Source organism: Miniopterus natalensis, chromosome 9 (assembly GCF_054644295.1).
Source record: "Miniopterus natalensis isolate mMinNat1 chromosome 9, mMinNat1.hap1, whole genome shotgun sequence".
NCBI classification, from domain to species: domain Eukaryota; kingdom Metazoa; phylum Chordata; class Mammalia; order Chiroptera; family Miniopteridae; genus Miniopterus; species Miniopterus natalensis.
The window spans coordinates 37,182,305-37,198,797 of record NC_142089.1 but is presented as its reverse complement, the minus strand read 5'-3'; the positions used below and the strand labels follow the sequence as shown (position 1 = coordinate 37,198,797).

The 16,493-nt window shown below is 41.4% G+C and overlaps 1 protein-coding gene across 6 annotated transcripts in view; it reads right to left on the bottom strand.

Moving 5' to 3' along the window:
• Nucleotides 1-16,493, bottom strand: part of NFIA (nuclear factor I A) — a 353,365-nt gene that overhangs the window by 23,661 nt on the left and 313,211 nt on the right. For 4 of the 6 annotated variants that reach the window (XM_016205899.2, XM_016205903.2, XM_016205902.2 and 1 more), the window contains one exon: nt 14,315-14,406. The exons of the other annotated variants lie outside the window; for them this stretch is intronic. In XM_016205899.2, the coding sequence (XP_016061385.1) occupies nt 14,315-14,406 (92 nt within the window). The remainder of the gene's footprint in view (nt 1-14,314; nt 14,407-16,493) is intronic. 6 annotated transcript variants of the gene reach the window in all.

Here is a 16,493-nt window from a genome sequence, read left to right as displayed (position 1 = left end):
TCCACTATCGCTGTTTGGGGACATTATAGGAGAACAACAGAGTAATTTAACAATATGGTTGATTAGTATAATAATCATCATTAAATTTAGTAATGATAGTGAGATTCCCCTTACCTTGGCTAATGACCATGGATGAACCATTTCTTAACTGCCAGTGGTAGAAATGGCTTTTGAAATATTAACTTCTGCCCCATGGGAATGACACTTAGCCCATCACATTTAATTTCTGACCTTCACTGAACAGCATGATCCTAATCCCTTGATTTTATAATCTTAACTAGGAAACATTAAAATATGGATTGACTCCAGTTGGCAGAAATCTTTATGTTCTTTTCACTAAAAAAGCTATAAATCCAATGGTTGACCTTTTATTTCCAGGTCACAAGTGACACCCACTCACTTTTGTCCATTCACACAGGATTTATGTTAGGGTCTACAGGTATAAGCCATGAAAGTTGAACTTTAATGAAATGTCTTTCAAAGATGAGCACTTAACCAAAAATTTCCCACAAAAAAACTAGTGGATGGCCTTTTAAAAACAGCTGTAATATCTGTAGGTTCATTGCTAGCCTCAACTAAACCTCTCTCTCATTTGTAGTAAGTTTCTTCTAATAGTATTATTTTTCCAAGTCTACAAATTAGGCTTGTTGGGAATGATACTAGTACCTTAGTTCCCAATCTAGATTTCTCAATGGGAGGATTTCTGAAATGTTCTCTTTGCCATCACTACAATTTATCTATCTCCAGCTAAAAAATGTTGTGCCCTTTTTCACAGAATCAATTGTATTGATGGGGGGCGTCCTGTGTTGTCAATCAGGGAAATGCGATTTGATGGGACCCCAAAGCGGTGAGATGAGGGACAGAATATCAAACCCGCTCAGGCGCACACCATCTGAGTGAGATCAATGTTTCCCATAATACGCTTCCTGCCGTGCGGCACCCTAACTGTCACAATTAATAATGTAGAAGGAGCTGATTAACTTAAGTAAAGTGCTCTCTGCTGTGTAAACACATAAAGATCTATGAGGCTGAAAAGGGGGGCAGGAAAGAACAAAACGTCATTTTTATTTTTCATGTGGACACCTTCTCACTTTCCATTCTTCTCTTGTAACAATTACTGTACCAGCCACTCTGACAGAGTCAATAAATCGATCTGGGTCTTGGTGCAGCAGCAGACTGATCTGATACACCATTATCTGCTGTGGAGAGTGGGGGTGGGGGTGCACTCGGGGGGCAGAGGGCAAAGGGGAGAAGTCAGCAAAGGCAAGCCAGTGTTGCTCTAGACAGGTCATTCACTTTTTGCCTGGAGCTCCTCTAATAGAAGAGCGTAAGTGGCACGTATATGTGTGTGTGCACAAATGTGCGGCGTGGGCATGGGCGTGGGTGTGCTGGGAAGAGAGAGAACAAGAAGGCTTCAACTTGGCTAAAGGATGCAGCCTAAGTAATACCGTATGCACCACTTATTTTAAGTCCCTGTGGTATTTCAGTCACTCACACCAATCTGCAATTCAATGAGGATCACCACCCCATTAGAACTAATCATGTCAGCTGCGTATCTGACAAAACAAACATTCAGAAACTATGCTCCTAGGTTCCCAACTTGTTTTTGCACTGGGATTTTTTCTTCTCTCCCTCTTCCAGCATAGAGTTTTTAATATATTTTTTTAATATAAAATTATAACATACATAGAAACTCTCTGCATGCATTCCTCAGCATATTTTTCCTCATAACCAGAAACTGCAGCTGTTAGCTGAGCTTTAACTTGCTCCTTGGGAGTATGCTAAGTATGTTCTTAATAAATAAATATCATTCCACTAGCTAATGAGTGAATTAATGGCACAATTTATGGAAAATGGACGAGGGAGGATGTGGGGAGAGGAGATTCAGCTCAGGGGGAAAATTACCAGATCACCTCTGGGGTTCTTGCCATATAACATTTCTGTGTTTCTCCTGGCAATCACATGTTCACAGCCCTAAAGATGAATGAGATGCACCCTACCTTACCTCTGGTGCTTACAGAGTTCAGTTCTAAAGGTGAAAAGGAGCAGGACATGTCAGCTTTCCATAAGCCAGGGTAGGGTGTTGGGCTTTACATGCTAACCATGTTGAATTTTCATAAAACTCTAAGTGGAATGCAGAAATTAATTTATAATTTTATAACTGTGACATCTAAGGATCAGAAAGGCTAAAATTTTCCCCAAGGTCACTGTACTAGTCTGCTTGGGTTGTCAAAACAAATGCTATAAACTGGGTGGCTTAAACTACAAAAATTTATTTTCTCACAGTTCTGGAGGCCCAGGATCAAGGTTCCAGCTGATTTGGTACCTAAAGGTCCTCTTCCTAGCTTACAGAGGGCTGCTCTCTCCAAGTCCTCACAGGGCAGAGAGAGAGCGCAAGTTGTTTGGTGTCGCTGCTTATAAAGGCACCCATCCCATCCTGAGGGCCCACCCTCATCTAAACTGAATAACTTTCCAAAGGCCCCATCTCCAAATACCATCACATTGAGGCCTAGGGTTTCAACATATGGATTTGGCAGAGGTGATGGAAAGGACAGAATTCATCCCAGAGCAGTCATGAACTCAGATAAATCAAAATCAGGTCTGGCTGGCTCCAAGGCTTATGTTCTCTCTTCTGCATTATACCGCCCAGGAGAGGTAGATTTCTCACAACCATATATCTTAATGCTACTACTACCTGTGAACTCCTGTGCGTAATTATTAAACCAAGCTAGGTTACGGTTTCTTCACATACAGAGAGCCCGCTGTGCCTTCACCTGCTCCCCATTCCCACAGAATGAAGTCCAGTGCCATACACTGCATACAGTATATATCCATGATTAACATTACTCAGCATCCTCTGTCATTTACTTGTCCTAACAGACAAACCAAACAGAGCAGAGTTCTCCAAACACACCGCTATTCCTCTGCATGTTCTGTTCTCCTCCCCTGGAATGGAATGTTCTACCTACCCAGTATGTTTGTCACCTTCAACACCAGCTCAGTGTGTCATCTCCTCTAGAAGTCTTCCATGACTCTTGCTTCTCTCCAGGATTATTTGTCTGCTCTCTGTACTACTTGTAGATTATACATCAAATTTTTCACTTATCTTACCTTACTATAATTTGTGTACTTTTCTCCCTAGGTGTTTGTAAGCAATGTATGGCAGGGATTGGATCACAGATATTGATAATCCCTCTTCTAGCCTAGTGTGGTGCCTGGCATACAGTAGGTACTCAGTAAATTCTGGTTTCTCTCCCCTCCCTCAGGTCAATCACATAGCTGATGAGTCAGGAGGATGAGCCAGGAATCCGGGTATTTTGACTCATAGTCCAGTGCTCCTTTTCCTCTACCAAGATGCACAGGTCCCTACTATGGTCAATTCCCTTACTGGACTTTGTACTGTCCTCCCACCCCACCCCCAGTACTACTACTCCCCACCCCCCAAACATAAACGGCCTGGAATCCATGGAAGGAGGATTGCGCGTGAGAGGCAGAAGCTGTATGACATGAGGGCTGGCCTTAGATTTCCCTCATCTACTCAAGGCAGCACTGAAATGCAGCCCTGGGCACTTCCCACATGGTTAAGGCAGTGCTGTGGGGCCTGAGGGTACCCTATGCTGAGGACATTTGTGCCTGGGCTGTGGCTCCATTATCCCGACACATTCAGACTCTGGGGAGGTTGGGTGTGAGGGTGAGGAAAGCAGGGCCAGGACAGCCTGTCCTAACCCAGTGAACCCAGCGTCCCAGCTCTAACACAGGAATCTGGCTTATCACAAGCCCATGTGATTCATTAGTTAATGTGTAAAGCATTTGGAAAGTGAAAAGCCAATTAGAAGCGCTAAGTTATTTCATCTCTGTGGTAAAGGAAGCAATGTGAGGCCTGAGGAAAAATTCTCATGCAAATATTCTAGGGAGGCGTGTGTTGTGGAATGCAACTCAATGAATAGGCCTCATTGAAAGGCTATATCCCAAAAAGGAGGCCACTGATAAAAGAATGTGCCTTCATCCTTGATAAACAAATAGGAAGGTAAACAAGGGGGTGTGAGAAAAGTGGACAGGAAGAATCGTTGAGAACTCATGTGAGATCTTTGAAAATCTCACATTACACAATAGGCTCTGGCCTTGAAACTGTGTTCATGGAACCTTCAAGGTCTTAGACTCATTAGAAGGCCTGGGAAAGCTTGTGTCTGAAAGGGACCTCTCCTACCTAATGGGTCCTTGGTCAGAATGCAGGCATATCTGGGAAAGCAAATTCCTCAGGCATGGGATTTTCACAGGCAGGGGCTTTATGGAGAGTGGGAACACCACCTGGACGGCCTTTTCTCCTGGAGTTCACATAGCAGGGCCAATCAACTCATTTTCCTGTTCTCTGAACTCTGTTGACTCAAGCTCAGCAATACCAGGCTCTTTTCTTTTGCAAAGGAAGCATCTGGATCCAAGTCATAAAAGAGAAACCCAGAACCGATTGCTGACTGTTTGATAAGCACCTGGGAGGGCACCCGGAGGGCACCATTTCACAGGGCCCTCCGCAGTTACAGAGCAGCATGCCCTCCATGTCAGCCTTTTCAGGGGCCTAGTTTATCAGGAGAACCTTGACCCAGGCCCATGGGAGCAGGTCTGCACAGAAAACTCCAGTACTTCTGCCCAAAGCCTGAACTCAAACAGGGCTGAAATGAGATGATCACTACAACACTCATATACACACAGCATATATGTCTCCTAGACACACAGGGAGCGAGTGTGGAGGAAAGGTTCTATAAGAGGACAAGCAGCAAGAGATAAAAGGCATCAAGTATAACAACAGGAGTTGAAAACTGCATGGAACTGATTAGTGGATGGGAAAAAGGGAATATGGCAGATATGGTAAACAGCCTACCCACTATCTACCGCCCCTTCTTTCTTGGGGGCAGTTTTGTTTAGGAAGGACAATGTGAACAGTTTTAGGCAATGAGGCCTAAATAGAAATTTGCTAACGGGAAACAGGGAAGGAGCATGGCAGGGTCTTTGTTCTCTGATAGAAGAGGAATGATGGGGAATGATAATGGGTATGATGTCTGGAGCTGCAGCAGCCATCTGTCAATCAGAGGCACCAAGCATGTGGATGTTAAGGTTGGTAGAACAGAATGTTAGAAAGAGCATGGGCTCCTGCTGGCATTATGCAGCAGCTGAAATACTGCCAACAACTACTCACTGACAGATTTGTCATGTGAAAAAGTAACCCTGATTGGCTTAAGCCATACTTAATTGGGTTTTCCTCTGAAGGTAGATACTATTATTGCCTTCATTTCATAGATGAGGAAACAGAATTTTAAAGGTACCATGTCCAAGATCACTCAGATAAATGGCACAGCCAGGTTGTGAAAACAGGTCTTTCTACTCTCTAACTCATGCACAACATTTTCCTTGTTCCTCCAAAGAAATCAGATCATAAATAATAAGTAGATTTCCCTTAGTACCCTGAAACTTCTACTGATCAGAAGCATTACTATCAAGACCCATCTAAGGACTGGACATTCTGAAGGCAATTCTGCAGTTAATACTGGTTTTCTGACTTCATTTCAAGGCTATCATCAAACTCCTAATTCTTTTTAGCTCTCTACACCTATTCACAGCTTCTTTTTCAACCTTTCCCCCAACTTCATTTTCTGCCACACTTTTCCCACAATCCCAAGGGTCAATTTAATGGATACAAGATTTTTAGTGTTTTCCCTTCTTCCCCTATGAAATCTAAAATTTCCTGTGAAATCTCCCTTTTATCTTCCCCTTCTGCATTGCCAATGATCTCATTTTAACACAGTCATGGACCTCTTAATGACAGAGAGAAATAAGAAATGCATCATTAGGGGAATGTGTCATTGTGTGAACATTATAAAGTCCACTTACATAGATCTAGATGGTATAGCTAGCCTACGACACACCTAGGCTATATGGTACACCACCATTGTATATGCTGTCCATTGTTGGCTGCAACATCATCATTCAGCGCATGACTGCACTGGAAAAGCCAGCAAGAAGGAACCAATATTTATCAAGTGCTTATTGTGTGCCAGATCCCTGGTAGGCAACTTAATTCTTTCAACAATCATCAATTTGCTTCAACTAAGAAGCTTCTCCAAATCTTTTTGAAGGCAAAAAACAAATAAAAAGGCTAAAACCCAACTAAAATGCGGTTAAAGATGACAGGGTTACCGAAGTATAAGAACTGAGAGACAAGAACTGGTGCTCTAACTTTGTCCAGAAGTTTGGGCTGAGGGTGTCTAAAACGTGCTGCCAAATTAAAACGCAAAAGACAAAGGTCTGTTTATTGAAAAATTTATTTTAAGAGTGTCTCATAGCCTGTCAATGAGTCAGTTGCCAAGTGTATGTGAAAAGAATGTGTTGAGAAATTATAGGTTGGTGTGGGAGCTGGGGAGCTGGGAGGACTCACTGCTGCCCACAGTAGTTCAGAGGGAGGGGAAGCAGATTGCGTGAGTAACTCATCTCAGCGAGGTGTTGCTTACTACTCAACACTGACAATTGGAGCTGAGAACACAAAGAAAAAATGACCAGGCCTTGCCTTTCCCTTCAGATTCTGGAGGATACATTCACTTGCTGCCAATCCTTACCACCCTCAGAGATATCGTTTCCCTTTGGGAAGTCTCTTCTTCCTTGGGGCACAGTTTAGCTGAAGGGGAGAAATGGTGTGTGGGGAAGAACAGACATGCCCAATTTAACCAGGTTTGTGGGGTACCTTCAGGGCAGACGCTCCATGGAGGAATCCATGAGGTTATGATCTTGCAGTGTGTAGGGGGACGGACCTAATTTGCTAGATGACTGCTGTAGGTCTAGCATTTGGCAGGCAGGCTCTGCCCATGTCCATACAGCAGCACACAGGACACGCTGAAAGGCTCACCCAGGTCCTTTCCTGACAGGGTACATGGAAGGTAGTGTGGGCTTTGGAAGCAGAAGCGTCTTTGTGTCCTGGCTCTACTGATCCCTGGCTATGTGGTTCTGGGGAAGTCACTTCCTTCTTTAAACCTCAGTGTTTTAATCTGCATAATGGGGAAAATAATAATAATGACTCTTCCTATTTGAAAGGGTTGTTCTTAAGGTGAAATGAGAAAATACTTTGTAATCCAGGAAAATACTATTTAAATTAGTTTAGTCATCAACCAAACAATAACTATTATTTAAGAAGTGTTTAACAGATGTCAATCATTTCCTTTCTTTATACTAACAAAGTTTAGGAACAAAACAACAATAGGAGATACATTATTTTTAATCACCACTTTATAGTTAATAAACCAGGCCATAGAAAAACTGAATTACCAAACACACATACACACACAAAACAAACAAACAAAAAGAAACATACTACTTCTATGTGCTAGAATAAAGCTCCAACCAAGATCTGAAAGAGAAAAAAAAGCCCACAATCTCAGCTGCTCTGCTATCTGGTCTCTGGGCAGAGACTAGCTGTTCTCACAGATGTAGACTAACATCATTAGTAAAGGTCTTTTTCCCAGGCAGGATGAGAGAATGAGCTCAGTCTTGATTTTACAGATGCATGAACTAATAGGAAACTGGGGCAGGTCTTCAGAAGAACCAAGGGCAGCATCAGTCCTATCCCACGGGACCCAATTTCTAGGCTTTGGATTCCTTGATGTAAAAGAATGAGTGAATCACAGACCATCTTAAAGAGAAAATGGTCAGTAACCTTTTACTATTAGCAATTAAGGATGCAGACAATATTTGAGAAAGAGAAGCTTCAGAGACAGACTGGTTCAAATCCCGGCTACCTCATTTACCTCGGGACAAGTGCACTCTTCTGAAACTTTATTCTCCTCATCTGTAAATTAGGGATACAAGCGCCAACCTGGAGGGCTCTGAGTCATAGAACCTGGTACCATGGGTGCTTAACACAGACTACTGAATTGACCAATTCACGTTTTTCAAAGTCAGGAGTAAGTGGAATTTTCTCTGCCATTCCTCTCCAGTCTTGGGAGTTTGCAGCTGTGCAGGCTTGGAACTAAAATACTCAAGCCTAGGTCTAACTAGAAGGGGGAGGATACTTTTTCTCCCCCTCTATGGAAATCTGAGTTTCTTGCCTTTGCAACCTTCCAGCTGCTCCTTGAACCTCTGTGTGGTACTGAACGTCCTACAGGCAGGCAGCTCAGGCCAGGGTGGGGAGGAGGCAGGGAATGGCTTCAGCTAACTCAAGTGCAATCTCAAGTGGGCTTATTCAGTGCCCTGGGTGAGGGTATCTCACAAGGAGGGAGTGTTTCTTGGAAATGAGCAGTGAGGGAGCTACTGGCTGATACACCAGCAGCAGGGAAGGGTTCTAATTTATCTGCTTCGTCCAGAGAAGACGGAACTCAACACGTCTCTCTTCTTAGGATGAGCTAAAGCCTTACTACCAGCTCATGGACAAATGGGGCAAAAGTGAAAAGTAGAGGGTGGGGGGAAGGTAAAATTTATAAGAACCAGGACCACATCATTAGACCAAAGTTAGACAGGGACAGAAAAACGATCTAGCCTTTTCTGCCCCCTCACTCTCTGCAAAGTTCTTCTACCCAACTCTCATCACTGTAACTGATATCACGCTCATTACTACTGTCATCCTCATTATTGTTGTTTCTCTGGATCTGTTTCCTCTACTAGACTTTGAATAACTGGAGGAGAACTATTCTTCCCTGCACTGGGTGGGTAATGGGAATACAGTGAAGAATGATGGGCGAGTGAAGAAAGGAACTCAGGAAGAGTTTTGTAGATTGCCTACGTCTTGGTCTCTCAGGCAGAGCTTCAGGAATACGACATACAGTATGGCAACACATCAAAACGTCTCCCTATGCGCCACCTTCCCGTGTTCCTTGTGCACTCCAACCAAAGGCAGAGAAGGGGTGCCACGCCCATTGTGAGCTATGCGGGGACCTCTCCGGGTCAGCTGGTTTGCTGCACAGTGAAGTGTGTGGCTTGTGCATACATTTGTAAATTTCACGAGGCAAAGGCAGTCACGCCGCCTGCAAGTCAGGCAGCTCAATGATTTATTAAGCAAAGGTTACAGCACCTGTGCCTTTTTGTCAACAAATCAGGCCCATGCCATGGCAAGCGATTCTTCTAATAACCCAAATGGTAATTTGGTTTTAAATAGCACTTCAGATACCACAATTCTGTTGATGCAGAACAGTGATAGATTTGGGTGGCAGGGAAGAAATGCCTGTTTTTAATATTGTTTGCACTCATTTTTCATTTTAAAGAATTAGTCCTCATTGAAGTTCTGCAGGTTAAGCATTTTATTTGAACATTCTGATTAAACTAGAACCTGAATCAAAATGAGTTCTTTGCTCAGTCCTTCTGTGTGGGAATTGGTATTTCTATTTATTACCTGATGATGAAATATTAACATTTTTTTCTCTAAATAAATGCTTCCTCTTAATGGCTCTTGTTTTCAGGGATCAGATTAAATTATGAGATGCAATTGAAATGGCCATTGGCTTTCTGCTGTCTGAGATGATGGCATGTTCTTTATGATATCCTTCAGTGGGCATGCAGGGAACGAGAATAGTGTCCAGAGTAAGGTAAATACTCTGTGCCCCAAAGACTTTCTATCTGTTATTACCAACTGTCATGGGACAATACTGAAAATTGAGATTTGGGGTGGGACGAGTGGTCATGGTCTCTCAGACTTGATGGATGTTCTCAAGGCTGTGGGGAGGTGGTCCCCCCATGTTAATGATGAGATTCCGAGTGGAGGAGGAGGGAAGTAAGAGACAAATAATGATAGCAGCCGAGGGAGCAGACGAGTGAGGCGGACTCACGGGGCAAATAACTTGGCAGGGATATTCGAACAGAGCCGAATGCTGCGGTGAGATACACTATGCAATTGGAAGGCATTTTGAAGGAAAACCACCTCAAGGCAAGGCTAGAGAGAAGGCAATTCTGTCTCCGTGAAGGGAGGAATTCTCTAGAGGAAAAAAATAGACTGGAAGGGAAGGAGGAGGAAAAATGGCTTTCAATTATCCATGTTATCTTTCCCTACCAATCATTACAGATGATGAATAGGTGCAATAAAAGCCAATATTCAATTCTTTCCAATTTACATGGAAAGAAGGCCATAATATATTGTTAAGGGGAAGAAACAGCAGGTTACCAAACAGTGTATATTATATGATCTCATTTTTGCAATATATTTGTATGCATAGAAACAGTCTGGATGAATTTATACAGAAATGTTAACAGTAGGACTACAAGTGATTTTTATTATTTTTCCCATCTGTATTTCCCCACAATTAACATGTATCATGACTGTAATAAGGAAAAGTCATTATTTTAAAACTTCCTTATGAATCATTTCAGATTCAGCCAATAAATGCTGACTACCCACTATGTGCCGGGCATGAGAATTAGTCCTCTCAGAGAGGTCAGCACACAATTACAGTGGATTCTGTTGATAAACAGTTCACTTTTCTAGGCTGTTTTACAGAACTTGAGACTCTTAAGTAGTGAAAGGGCTCTTGGAGTTTATTTAATGATTGTATTTTAAAATTTTACCATCTTAACCATTTTTAAGTGTACAGTTCTGTGGTATTCAGTACATTTGCAATGTCATGCAACCATCACCACCATCCATCTCTGGAATTCTTTCATCTTGCAAAACTGAAATTTTGTGCCATTAAACAATAATTCTCCATTTGGCCCTCCCCCTCGGCCCTGGCAACCACTATTTTACTTTCTGTCTCTATGAATTTGACTTTGGGTACCTCAAATAAATGGAATCATACAGTATTTGTCCTTTTGTGACTGGGTTTATGTCACTTAGCATAATGTCTTCAAGGCTCATCCATGTTGTAGCATACTGAAGAATTTCCTTCCTTTTATTTTATTTTTATTTTTTAAAAATATATCTTTATTGATTTCAGAGAGAGGAAAGGAGAGGGAGAGAGAGAGATAGAAACATCAATGATGAGAGAGTCATTGATCAGCTGCAGCCCGCCACCCAGGCATGTGCCCTGACCGGGAATCGAACCCTGATCGCCTGGATCCTAGGTTGACGCTTAACCGCTAAGCCACGCCCGGCCAGGCTCCTTCCTTTTAAAGGCTGAATAATATGCATTATACCATATTAAAATAATAGGTACACAATAAAATGTATATACCACACCTTATCCATTTATCTGTCAATGGACAGTTGGGTTGCTTCCACCTTTTGGCTGTTGTAAATAATGCTGCTAAGAACATGGTATACAAATATCTCTTTGAGATCTTACTTTCAATTATTTTGGGTATATATAGTAATGATTAGATTTTAATACAATCTCAGATTTAAAAGCAGGAAATATGCCAGAAGTATTCCTGAGAATTGAGCGTCAGTCTCTGAATATCTGCAGGGCAAAGTGCTCACCAGCTCTCAAGGCAGTCCAGTTCCAGTGGTTAGGGAGCATAGGCCCTGGAGTTAGACAGAACTGGGTACAAGTTCTTGCTCCACTCCTCACCACTGTATGACTTGGGAAAATCAACAATCTCTTTAGGACTCAGTGTCTACCTCTATAGAGTACAGACAATTATATCTATCCTTTTGGGTGGCTATAAAGGTTGGATAATTTACCTAACATACTTAGTACATAAAAATGAATAGAGGCTATATGTAATAAAATTTTTTTTTAAAGAAATGTCTCATAATAAACTGATAGCTGCCTAATTAAAATGTCTGCGTTAACTGAAGTTCTATCCACTAGAAAAAGCAGATACCAAATTTAATCTGCCTTCTGTAGGTGGATGCTTCAGAGTTTGGAAAGATCTTTGGGAACTGGTCTTTGGGAGGAAGGAAGGCCATTCTATTTTAATTTGTTTATGGATTTATGTGCAGGATATCTCTTCTGCATTTATAAAGCTTAAGTATCTGCTTAGGTGACTTCACTTTTTACTTCTTCAAAGAAAGAAAACAAAATTTTGTTTCCCCAGAAAACTTTTCCTGTAATTCAATTAATACAAATTTCATGCCTTATTAATAAAAGGGTCAACACAGAAAAAATATAAGGTTGCCTAGAAAATTACTAATCTGGAGGCCATGTTCAAATCATATCTTAAAAAATTCTTGTAAAAAATCCCTTTTCTGAAAGAATGTCTTCTCAAAAAGGAGCTTTTAAAAAAAGCATATCATTATTTTTATTATCTATACTATATGTGTCTAACACTTTAAATGGTTCCAGAACATAGTTCCTTTTTTTAAGAGTTAATACATACATCATAAAATTAAAATATTTAGAGTGCATAAATTTTTACCTTAGGATATATGTATCTAGATATGTTATATATTTCTATGTATCTATATATCTATATATATTTACCTATATATAAATATTTTTTGGAGGGGAAAATGACAACTTCATCGGCAATTTCTCATAAGACAATGGGGATGGCATTCTTCAAGCCAAACATGGCAGGTGTCACTATGATAAAAAACACTTAAGCTGCTGCCCCTATGATGCCAAATATTTAACAGAATCAAGAAATCCAGTTCCAGATGCCAATATTGGGTCTACATGACATCATTCACCCAGATGCGTGAAAAATCTGGATTCTTAAGCATTGAATTTTTGTGGTCAACACCATGAAGACCCGGTTTGTGGGTTAGATAAGGCATCTATGAAACAAAGCCATGTTGGAATATAACACATTTGGATGATAGACAAACACATTGAATAGAACACAGTACAATTTCAGTGCTGGGAATCACAGCTTACATTAAAACATACTATGTAGAATACAAACAGGACATTTCCAAACTGCATTTCTGAGGTTTTTGATGAAGTAACCTGAGCACACTGGGGGTTTGAGAAAGAAACCATCCATTGTTAGAGCCACTGTCCCCAGTTCTCCCCTCCCACTGAACTTGAAAATGTGTGCCCAAAGTACAAAATGAAACGTTCTTCTATTTTAATGTATTTGAGTTAATTATCCAAATTCCCCAGTTAAGTATTTGAAGGTATGGGAAAGTAAGCAATAAACTTGAACAGTTTTATGGGAGGGACTGAATAGGGGATGTTAATCCCAGATGCCATGTACCGGCCTGTTTCGGAAGAAACAGCAGAAGTGGGAAATTCAAGAGTTAACTTCCTCCCTCCCCTTCTCACTCCCCGTCTTCCCCCTCTCCTCCCAGCTGCCTCCTCTGAGGCTGTACTTTCTGTGACCCTGCTTCAGTGTAAGGAAGGTTTCAGATGCAATGCAGTTTAACCCATGCTGTCGACACAGCAATAAACTAAAACCCTTTATAGAGAGAGCACATGAACCCAGAAAGGCAAATCTAGCCCATTCACAAGCACCTGGTCATAGTCTTGCAAACAAAGATGAGCAGTTATAAATCTGGCATCTGGAGATTACACACCCAGACATATATATGCACAAAACAGATTGGAGACATTTTTTTCAACCACCATGCTGAGGACCTCACGGAGAAAATATTTTCTTTATGTCAATTACGATAATATATGGTCACATTCTAATTAGGAAATCCGAGAGGAGTTTCTTTCAAACCTTGAATCTAATTCTATTTCACAAATCTCTAAATATCTCTACATCCACTACCTTTGGACTATAAAAATCTTCAATTGTTTCTCAACTAGCAGCCATTTCAAAACTTTAAAAGATTTCTTCTCCTTGACCTATGTTAGCACAAAACACAACAATCTATGGAAAAACAAGCTCTAGATGTCCTGGCATACTCTTTTCTCAATCACCTACTTGAAAATACGACATTATACCCACCTCCATACCCTCCCACTGCACTGCACCTTGCTCCCCAGTACCAGTGTAGCCAGTAGCAAACATCTCTGGTTATTTCTGTACCCACATGAGTAACTTAATAGGGCTCACAACCTCTTTCTTTTAGAAAGTTTGCCAGGTTCCTGAGGACCTCATAATGAATATAGACGAGTGGCTGGTTCCCCCATTCCCAGCATGCTCTCTGATGTCACTGGCAGCCAGATTTGGTAGGGAACTACTGTCTCCTTGCATGTAGAGAGACCCAGAATCCTAGTAGAGGAGACACACTAGCTAGCACTGGGAAATCTTTCTTGCCATAGCAAAAGTGGTTCTGGCCTAGAAGCCCTCCTCTTCTGCCCCCTCAATATAAGAAGCAAAAATTGCAGGCAACGTTTTCCATGATTTCTGAGAACACATGGAAATGTGGCTGAAGGACCGGGACTGAGGAAGTTGGGAGGAAAGGGGACCGAACAGGGGCTGGGAAATGCAGCCTGTCATGCCAAAAGACAAGTTACAACGCACCTAATGAATAAAACAAGCTGCACCACATACAGAAAAGATGAGAGCGGCCCACCTGTGTCTGTTGAGGGATATTTACAAAGCTTGGATCCCGTGGTCCAACACTGACGAATCGGTTTGCGGGGGAGGTGCTGGGTGTCGAGTAGGCTGTGAAGGGAAGGGACACATGCGTTCAGGAAGCAGCACGAGATTGCACACACAAACAACACCAAAACACACAGTCTCCGAGCCTACGCAGCTGATTAACAAGGAAATGTGCAAACACTGTAGCTAGCAAAGGGATCTGGCTAGCAAGGGCATTTTAGACAGTCAAAAAGGGAAGGGGCGTTGGCTTCCAAAGACTGTTGGAATAAAACAATGTCAAACTGGTGCTCACATGAGCTCTTTTCTCCTTCCGTCATACAAATTAGAACATGCAGGACATTTGCAAAGTATACTTTCTGAGTTAAACATGAGCTCTGAGGTCAGAAAGAGATATCCAAGTTTGTAGAGCACAGGGAGAAGAAATTAGGTAGAAAGGGGAGGGGAGCAGTTCATTTTACAACCTTGCTTTTCACACTATTACATTCCAAAACAATCATGAAATGTTCCTGTGCCTCCATAGCTAAATACTGAAGAGGAGTCTTTACAGAAGGGATTAATGGGTTCTCTAGAAAGGAGGTGGGAAACCATTTAGAACAAGCTGTTTTATAAGCCCAGGACAGAGTCTAGAATCTTTATGCTGTATAAAATGTGTTAAAATATTAACATTTGTAGTCTTCCTATCCTAGAACCCTTCTGTTTTGGCATAGACTTTAAGATGTCACACTGGAACCTCAGATCCCACACTTCAGTTTACTATCATTTTCACAGTACCTGAAAATTTTGTTGTTGGTTTTTATATTTATATTTAAAAACTTCACTCTACTTTAGTGCGGAAGAAATTCAGTGGCTTTGGTGTTTCATTGGCTCATAAATCCAAGTGTACATTTATTTTCCAGTGTCCTACTATTTCCTTCTTTACCACAAACTCCAAGGGTTTATTCACACTCTTTTTTTGCACTAGAATTTTTACATAGACCATTGCTTAATTTCAAATTTCTTAACAATACTTGTAAAAGGCCTAAGTTTTTGGGACTAACTCTAGACACACATCATCTAAAACTTGAAAAGGATCTGCAATTTTAAAAACACACATTACTGAGGGACTAATACCAAACTCCTTTCCCGGACTTGTTTTTCCTTATTGATATCATCTGCTTCTCTTACTTTGATTTTCCGTTTTACTGAAAACTGTACAGGCTTCTCATTTCCCTTGTTAAACACATCTAGAGAAAACATTCCCACCAATCTGGCCCATGTCCTGTTGGTCACCTCTGGGAAGAGCTCAGTCGCCCACTCAGATCTGTGACGGTCATGTGATGTGGCTGTCAAACCAGCACTGAACAGAGGACGAACATGAGGGCCCTTCAACGTCTGTCAATCAGCAAATTTCTGTTTGTAGAGTGTGTGTTAGCAGGAGTTGTCCAGTATAGCTCTATATCAAATGACCTAAATGTATCATGTTCTGTACTGTCTAGTGACATGAATCTACTGGTTTCCTCCCTGGCTCATCCTATGTCAGACTGACTTGAACAGATTTAGGAAATACGTCTGCATTTTGCCCTTCTGTAAGCACCTCTCACTTAATGGTATGGGGAAAATTTAATTTTTTCAAAGCTCAGTAAAATACTCTTTATTAATTGCTTCATTTAGTCTATTGCTTTGATATGCTTGATACACGTTAATAAGTCTCAACTGAAAGTTTTATATTGAAAATGATGAACTACAGTTACCTGGTAGTGAGTTTACCTGCTCCTAGGGCACAAAGACAATGTGGGAGAGGTAAGGGTGAAGTCAGGAGATGAAAGAACCTGTTAAACGTGTGAGCAGTTGGGGAAATAAGTGTTCTTCCACATGAACACATATGTAGGTTGAGAAGGAACAAAAAGGTGTGAAGAGGTGCTAAGGCACGAATACTAGGTGGTTAATGACAGATGCTGAAACATGAGTGCTTGGTTTGATGTTCCTGGGAGAACAGTGTACACAGGCCTGTACTGGTCATTGCAGACAAGGAGCAGGATTTCCTTTGACCTTTTTACCATCCTGGTCACATCAGAAGCAAGCATGCTGAAAGATCCCAGGACACAGTGAGCTTTTCTTTTCTTCTTCTTCTTTTTTTTTTGGTGTAAAGATAGTTCTTCAATGAACATAGT